An 8,313-nucleotide genomic window follows, 5' to 3' on the forward strand; every position below is an offset into this window, starting at 1 on the left:
TCTAACCTATCACTATTAACAATATAAAATTTTAAATATGTTATTAACACTTATTAATATTCTATAAATTAACTAATATACAATATCAATTAGTTAATTATATAGTAATTATATAAATTAGTAATATAATTTTCATCTAATTTATTATCATTGACCATATAACATATTTTTTTATTAAGTTTGTTACATAATCCACATTAATAAGTCACTTAATTTAATTTAGTATTTTAAATAAAAAATTTGTATTAATTATTTAAAAATAAAAAATAAAAAATAAGGCTGGACCGACTGGACCATCGGTCCGGTCCAATTCCTTTGGGTGTTCGGTCCGGTCTGAAAAAATGATGGACCGAAAATATTCGGTCCATCGCCAGACCGGATCATTTTCACCCCTACTTCTTATGGCAATGACATTGACCATTTTATTTTTCTTTTCAAAAGTATTTTCGGGTTTTTTAAGCCTCTAAAAATAAATTTCCAATTTGTTTGATTTAGTTTGTATTTCTTAATATTTGAAAGAATGATTATTGTGATTGATTACAAATTAAGAGGTACTTTAAAAGGGTTTATGAATGAATTTTGTCATAAAAGATTTATAAACTGATGTAATTTAATATGATATATTATATTATAAAATTATTTTTATTATGAAATAGATATCATATTAATATATAATTATTTTTATATAGAAAGTGATATTTTGAATTTATTTTTTAATTTGAAAAACCAAATCATCACGTCATCAAACTCTTGACAATGTATAATTCTTTTAATAAAACTTCCATGTAGCTAATAACAATTTTCTTCAAGCGAATGACGAATTGCTCCATAAAATAATTGATTAGGTGCATTGCTTTTTGCATCGAGATGAATGTAACTATTGTGACGATTGAATAGATGATAAGAGTCGGGTTATTCTGCTATCTAGAGAAGTTTGCTCAATTTTATGGCTTTTGAGTTTAGGATTTTTTTTTCATATTTTTTAATATATTTAAATATTTTAAAAAAATAAAAAAAATTAATACATTTAAAATTATTTTTTTAATTATTAAGTAAAAAAAAATTTTGCCCAGAGGTCAAATAAAGTGATATAAATAGAATGATAAAGTAGTGTTTTTCTAGGTGATAATTATTGGTACCATATTATAGTAGTTATTAATTTATGTATGAAAGCAATCGAAACTCGTGGCAAATTACAATTCGTCCACAGCCGCCTCAAAAGTTCAATTTGTTTTTGATTTGTTCATGACACATAATGCCAATTAGGCTTTGCTTGCCGCTTCCTTGTCTTGACATTAACCGACCGAGGCGTGTTGTGGAGGGGCATCTCAGTCATTCAGTCATTGCTGACTTGATATCCTGATAACACAGAATATTTTGGTTGAACCGGATAAAATCATCTTACGTGGAGGGGAAAACGCATTCAGATGCAGTTGCTATCTGGCGGAGCTTGGGTGGTGACCTGTCGCTGTCGTTGGTGTGGAGACCATTACCTTCAACTCTGGCGTTGTTAATGGATTCTGATCCGTTTCTGAATTTTATAATTTTGATCATATCTGTGTTTTATTTTAAATAATTTTTCGTTTTTTATTTCAAAAAGTGAATTTTATGTAGGGACTTGTTTAAACTATATCTCAAAATACATGCATATTATTATTACTATAATTAAATAAATAAATAAACTTCAACCTTTGGTCTCTATCTATAACCCTTCTTTATTTTTTATAAGATTATAATGTAATAATTCTTTTAAAATTTTTTAACATTCTGGTAAGTAATATACCTAACTTATTTTACGTGATTCTCTATTTAAAGAGTAATACGTAAGCTTTATTATTAAAAAAATATTATTTATTTATATAAATATCGTATTTATTTATTTTTTAAAAAATATTATATAATATTAACGCATTCTACGACTACAAATATCAGATTTTTTTTTTATAACTAACAATTAGTTTTTGTTTCTGTTGATATATAATGATTATTTGTCATGAGTAATAAGATTAGAGTGGGTATAAGCCACGTAGATGGTTCGGGTCCAGACTGATGATGGTCTGATCGGGGGTGTGAATGGGGCAAGGTAGCCCACCAGTAACAGTACTGGGCCTTCATTTTCGTTTGTAACATTTGACGATCGGAGATACGTTATTGTAAGAATATTGAAGTTGGACTTGGACATGTGCCTGAAGACGCGCCTCTGCAGAAACAAGCCGAAGTTTGGTTCAGTCTAGTAGTGATGGACGGCTCGGCGGCGACACCGACGGTGACTCAGCGGGACCAGTGGATGGTCGAGCATCAAGTTTTTCAGATATACGACCTCTTCGCTTCCCTTCCCCGCAACGCCAAGTCCGCCATGTGCGAATACTCTCTCCACCCTCACATAACAACACCCCCCCCCCCCCCCCCCCCCCCCCCCCCAGCCGCGAAAAAAAAAACTAGGGTTTTCTTTACATTCAATCGCCTTCGTGTTATTTTTTTTCCAATTCATTTATGTTTTTTTATAAATCATGATTCGTTGGCTGAAAATTGACTTTGATTTATTTTATAGGTTGGAACTTCAGCGTGATAATCACATGGAGTACCTCACCAAAGGTCTCAAACGACTCGACCCCTCGTTTTCCGTCTTGGATGCCAAGTATCTCTCTCTCTCTCTCTCTCTCTCTCTCACACACACACACACACACACACACACACACACACACAGTCAATTTGTAAGTATGCTAATATTAGTAATCTAATTGCGGCTAATTGTTCCATAATCGGAGAAAAAATTCTTCAACAATGCTTGATTAACACTCAAAACTGAAATAGATTTTTTTTTTAATGGTGCTCGACTTGGGGTTATGATTTGGGAATTTGATTAACGTAGTTAGCCGCTTCTGATGCTGTGCGAAGAGCTGGTTCTAATTGAACGAATAACAAATAAATGTTTACACTGTCTTTGCTTTCATGGGATGGTCTTGTGACAAAAAAAATTTACGGACATACTGTATATTGTTCGTACATTGGTTTTCTATTATTGTGCAGTCGACCTTGGATTTGCTACTGGATCCTGCACGCTATTGCTTTACTGGGGGAGCGTGTTGAACCTGAACTAGAAGACAATGTCATTGAATTTCTTAGTCGTTGTCAGGTGTGCAGATTTAATCAGAGCTCAATGTGTCATTCTGCGTCCGGAACCATTCATATTCATAATATCGTGCAGTTTAACCCTCTCTCTCTTTCTCTCTCTCTCTCTCTCTCCATTTTCTTGTTAGTCGCTTCAAACAAAATGAATGTTACCAGGCATCACATATTGACACAAGTACATCCCTGGACTTTTTGGAACTCAACTTGATTCCTGTTGCTTTATCCTTAGTCATAAACCCTTTTCCCCTTTGCTAAAAGAAATCCTATAAAGAGTTTCATTTGGGAGGTATTTTCTGCTTCACTGGAAGTTTCGAGTATTCTCCATCCTATGCTGTAGAAGCCCTTGATTCTTCCAGTAACGGCATGGCCTATAGCCCTAATCGTAGATTACAACATATACATTGGTCGTATTTATTCGATTTTAATGTTTTAAGTTCTTTATCTTTGTTTTAAGTTCTTTATCTGATGCAAACCTCATATTCAATTGCCTCTTTTCCTCACCTTCCTCACCTATTCTATTTTAATCTTATACCCACAGGACCCAAATGGTGGATATGCTGGTGGACCTGGACAGGCAAGTAAATGATCCATTCTCTGATGAGATGGTGTTTGCAATGATCTATTTTCTTGATAAACATTACCGGCATCATTTGTGGTAATTATTATTATTATTGTCTCTTCCTTTCTTTTGAACTGTAATAAATAAGAAGAGAGGACAAAATGGCCTTGTGTTGGCTGATAAAATAAATTATGCTATCATGATCTTGGAACATTTGGTTACATGTGTTTTCAATATAAGGGATGGTTATGAATCACATGGCATGCTTTTGTTTTGACTCAGTTGTGTCGCATCTGAAAAGCTATCCTACTCTAATTGGATTTGATGGTTGTTGGTTATCTTTCTTTTGTTTGGTCCCATAGAGTGCTCTTTCATAATCTAATGGGTTTCAAATATTTTCCAGTTCTCTCTGAATCATTGTTTTGGAGATTAGCCTAGCATACTTTTTTTCATATAATTGATTTAGGCGTTTGATTTATTTCCATATAAACATTAACTTATTTTATATTCTGCTCAGATGCCTCATCTTGCAACAACCTATGCCGCGGTAAATGCACTCATCACTGTGGGTGGTGAGAGATCTTTGTCATCGATAAATAGGTGGTCTGTTGCAGTCCTTGAAGTAACTCACTTATTTTGCAATAGTGCATATTCGAACTATTACAACTGACCGGGATGAAATTTGAATTGTTTGCAGAGAAAAGTTGTACACATTCTTGCAGCGAATGAAACAACCAAGTGGGGCCTTCAGGTTGGCATCATAAAGTTTGTGTAGTCTAAATCACGATCTATTTTTACATATGCCATCATTTTTCACCTGCACTTTCAAGAAAATGCCTTTCTATTGTAGTTCTATCTATTCCTCTTTGTCTACAACTTTTCCTATCGCCCCTTCCCATTTGGTAAATGTTTTAGAGTTAGGGCTATAAGGTTATGGGGCAGTAACTATGTGATATTCATGTATAATTTATGAAGTTTGAGCACAAGTGTTTTGATGATAGAGAACGCTCTTTGGGGGATCTTAGAGAGTTTTTCTTTCGAATTCTATCTATGGGCGAAAGTTCTTGTATTGAATGGGGTAATCTAAATGATTTTCTTTTAGCATTTCTAGCCCCTAGTCTTTAGCTTGTATTAAGGTGTTTCCGCTTGTATACTCCCTGTGTATTTGGGCTATGTCTATTTACTTGCCTAATAAAATCTCTTATTAATTATCAAAAAAATAGTTTGAGCACAATATTATTACTCTTCAATAACACTTAATTTTTATCAGGATGCATGATGCTGGAGAAATTGATGTTCGGGCTTGCTACACTGCCATTTCTGTAAGTTAGCCTGTTCTTTTAATCTGGCACACACAACACGTGTGCTACTCTCTCTCTCTCTCTCTCATGCGTGCCTGTCCTTGCTCTCTCTTATATTTGGTACACAATAGAAATATTATTCCCTGCTTCCACATCAGGAGTATAAACATCCTATAGTTCTGTTCATATGTTGTTTTATAACAAATTATTTTTCAGTTTTCCCAATCTATGGACACAAATTTTTTTATCTGATCAGGTTGCAAGTGTTCTTAACATATTGGATAATGAATTGGTTCGGAATGTTGGAGATTACATCGTGAGGTTGGTCTCTATCATCCATTACTCCTGGTTTTGTGCTAAGCTAGCTGGTCAGCGTTGTTTCATTATTCTTATATATATTTATATGCCTCGTTTGTCTTTCTTCTGGGAATGCTCTGTGTAGGAAGTGTGGCCTTTGTACAAATTATGGAAGAATCATGTGTTTGAAACTTTAAAACTTGCAAATTCAGATTTCTTCTTCTTTATATTAAAGTTTATTGTCAATGCATGCTTGGCGCTTTTGTTTTTGAATCAATTGCATTAGGCAAATGAATTCCCCAAAAATTAGCTCATTCTAGTTGAATTCATTTAATGATAATGGAGACATTGCTTTCTTTGATAAGTAGAGGAAGATAAGTATAGGAAGAAATCTCCTAAAATTATCTTGTTCTCTCCTCTCATACATCTTCCCCCTTTTAATAAAAGTGATGGCATGGAACCCCTAGGGGTTGGCTCAAGTGGTAAAGGCCTTGGGCTTGAGGGTATGCTCCCTCAAGTCTAAGGTTCAAATCCCCTTGTGTGCAAAAAATCTCTAGGGGCCATCGGACTGGGGGATTTTTCCCTTGAATTACCCGAAGTGCACTTGCATGAAACTTCTTGCCGAGGCCTGTGCACCCTTGGGATTAGTCGGGATGCTGTTCCTGGACACCCGGTGCCAATCAAAAAAATAAAAGTGATGGCATGGTAGGATCAAATTTAACAAGTAAAAAAAGTGGGCGCGGAGACATGTTCTCCTTTTTTGAATTCATTATAGAATTCAATTCCCAATTGAATTGTCTGAAGTTTATGCTAGTTTTGGTACATCTTGCATTCTAATTTTGATTTCAATTTTCAATGAATACTGCACCATTGGTCTGTGGCATCGGGTCTGCACTATTTCAGAAAGCTTTTGGCTGCTTTCACTTCCTGCTTTTGATGGCAATGAGTCAAGTTTGTCTTTCTGGATGCAGATTAAAACAGTATTATTGGGTTGCTTGCTTAAATTTGTCCTCAAGTCCAATTCCTGGTTAATATAATTAGTGATTATTTATCGTGCCATCTCTCTGTAGCTGTCAGACTTATGAAGGTGGCATTGCTGGGGAACCTGGCGCTGAAGCTCATGGTGGGTATGTTTCCCTCTTTCCTCTCTCTTCCCCGTGTATGTTTAGTTGGTTCTCAGTTTATTCTCGAGGTTTCCTAACAGATTTGACTATTTGATTGTTAGGTACACCTTTTGTGGGTTTGCCACCATGATTTTGATCAGTGAGGTTAATCGTTTGGACTTGGCTGGTTTACTCGTAAGACACAATTTTCTCTCTTTATGGTTAATGATATAAGTTATTTCCTTATCTGGCTTTATATAACCCTTGGAACAATTTCGCCAGATTACTTCTGCTTTATCTCTTGATATAATTTTTACGATGGCTTTTCCCTTGTGATAATTGCTGTTAACATGTCTTTTAGTTTTTCTTTATGAAATGCATGCTATTGTGTAGAATTGGGTGGCATTTCGACAGAGCAGAGAATGTGGATTTCAGGGGAGAACAAATAAATTGGTTGATAGTTGCTACTCATTTTGGCAGGTAATTTTCTCTACCCCTCTTTGTTTTTCTAATTCTGAGTGTTCCTTCTGACTTATGGTGGAATTAATACAAAAGAGAGTGACCAGGGAGGTGTGTTTGCGTTATTACAAAGAGTACATTCTATTCTTGATGAAGAACTTGGAAACCTGCATTCTGGAGGAGACTGCACCAATGATCCCCAACAAACTGGTATGACATCTGATATACCCAAAGGGGAAGAAGGTTCAGGCGGGACATTGTCTCAAGTTGATGAGACTTGCCATTCTAGGCTGGGAGGTAAAATAGTTTTTATTTACCCTTTTGCCTTTGACTGGATTAAATTTTGCATCTTGATCTCTCTAACTCATCCATGTCATTTGTGATGACATTTATCTCTTCACTCATTTTCAGGTCTGAATGCTTCCTCTCCACTAAATTTAAACAGTATTGGCTATAGTTTCATCAAGCAGCCTGCAGAAGAGGAACCTCTTTTTCACAGTTTGGCTCTGCAACAATACATACTTTTATGTGCACAGGTTGGGATGTGACATGTAATTTAACAGCGTGGCAACTCAATGCCAGATGAGTTTTTTGTATGCAAATTAATGTCTGCCTGATTATTGCTAATTTGCTTTAAGATTTGTTTGTGAAAGGCCCTAGTAATAGGTTGCTTTTAAGTTTTACTTTAAGTTTTTTAGTGCTATAAAACAAGTCTGAACTAGAAATGCTACTTGAGCAATTTCATGCAGTTTGAGGTTCTAATCACGATGATTATAACTTCTGATGCGGTATCAGTCACCTTCAGTTCTTGGAACATTTGACTAACGTCCCATGCTGCAAGAATTCCAATTAATGGACCATAATTTGAATGTTCAACATACTGAAAATTGCATTTTTGGCATCCTTTGATGATTTTGTATTCTTTGTTGATAAATTATCATGGCATTCTATTATGTATTCTACGTTCGTACTTGCTGACATAATATGGTTGATGCAGGTGATGGAGGGCGGATTAAGAGACAAACCAGGGAAGCCTAGGGACTATTATCACACATGTTATTCTTTAAGCGGCCTCTCAGTGTGTCAGTATAGTGAGTCGCCGGACGAGGATTCTCCACCATTGCCCAGTGCAGTAATGGGTCCCTATTCCAATCTCTTGGAACGCATCCACCCTCTCTTCAACGTCGTCGTAGAACGATACTATGAAGCACATGAATTCTTTGCGACGTTCTGAGCCAAATTATCAAATGCTTGTTTTGTCAATCTGCAGGACCGAAATGTATAACGCAAACTGCAGTTTGTGAATCTAGGACTGAAATGTAGACTGCAAGTTAGGTTAGGACAAGTAGGATGATGAATGGGCTTCTTGTATCTCGCACTGGGTTTGATCAGTTATAAACTTTCCCCCATGGGGGAGTGTATTAATTAAGAAAATGTGAAAACCATGAACTACTTGCTTTTA

The 8,313-nt window shown here is 35.6% G+C and overlaps 1 protein-coding gene across 1 annotated transcript; it reads left to right on the top strand.

The window, feature by feature from the left end:
* The first annotated feature begins 2,144 nt into the window (after positions 1-2,144).
* LOC121249857 (protein farnesyltransferase subunit beta) lies at positions 2,145-8,313 on the top strand. The gene is made up of 14 exons (XM_041148680.1): positions 2,145-2,358; positions 2,552-2,638; positions 3,031-3,136; positions 3,671-3,706; positions 4,209-4,291; positions 4,389-4,442; positions 4,962-5,013; positions 5,249-5,313; positions 6,360-6,416; positions 6,515-6,587; positions 6,786-6,872; positions 6,959-7,148; positions 7,263-7,387; positions 7,849-8,313. The coding sequence occupies exons 1-14, from the start codon at positions 2,240-2,242 to the stop codon at positions 8,083-8,085; spliced, it is 1,371 nt and encodes a 456-aa protein (XP_041004614.1). The 5' UTR covers positions 2,145-2,239; the 3' UTR covers positions 8,086-8,313.

The sequence above is a fragment of the Juglans microcarpa x Juglans regia genome, chromosome 2D (assembly GCF_004785595.1).
Source record: "Juglans microcarpa x Juglans regia isolate MS1-56 chromosome 2D, Jm3101_v1.0, whole genome shotgun sequence".
Lineage (NCBI taxonomy): Eukaryota > Viridiplantae > Streptophyta > Magnoliopsida > Fagales > Juglandaceae > Juglans > Juglans microcarpa x Juglans regia.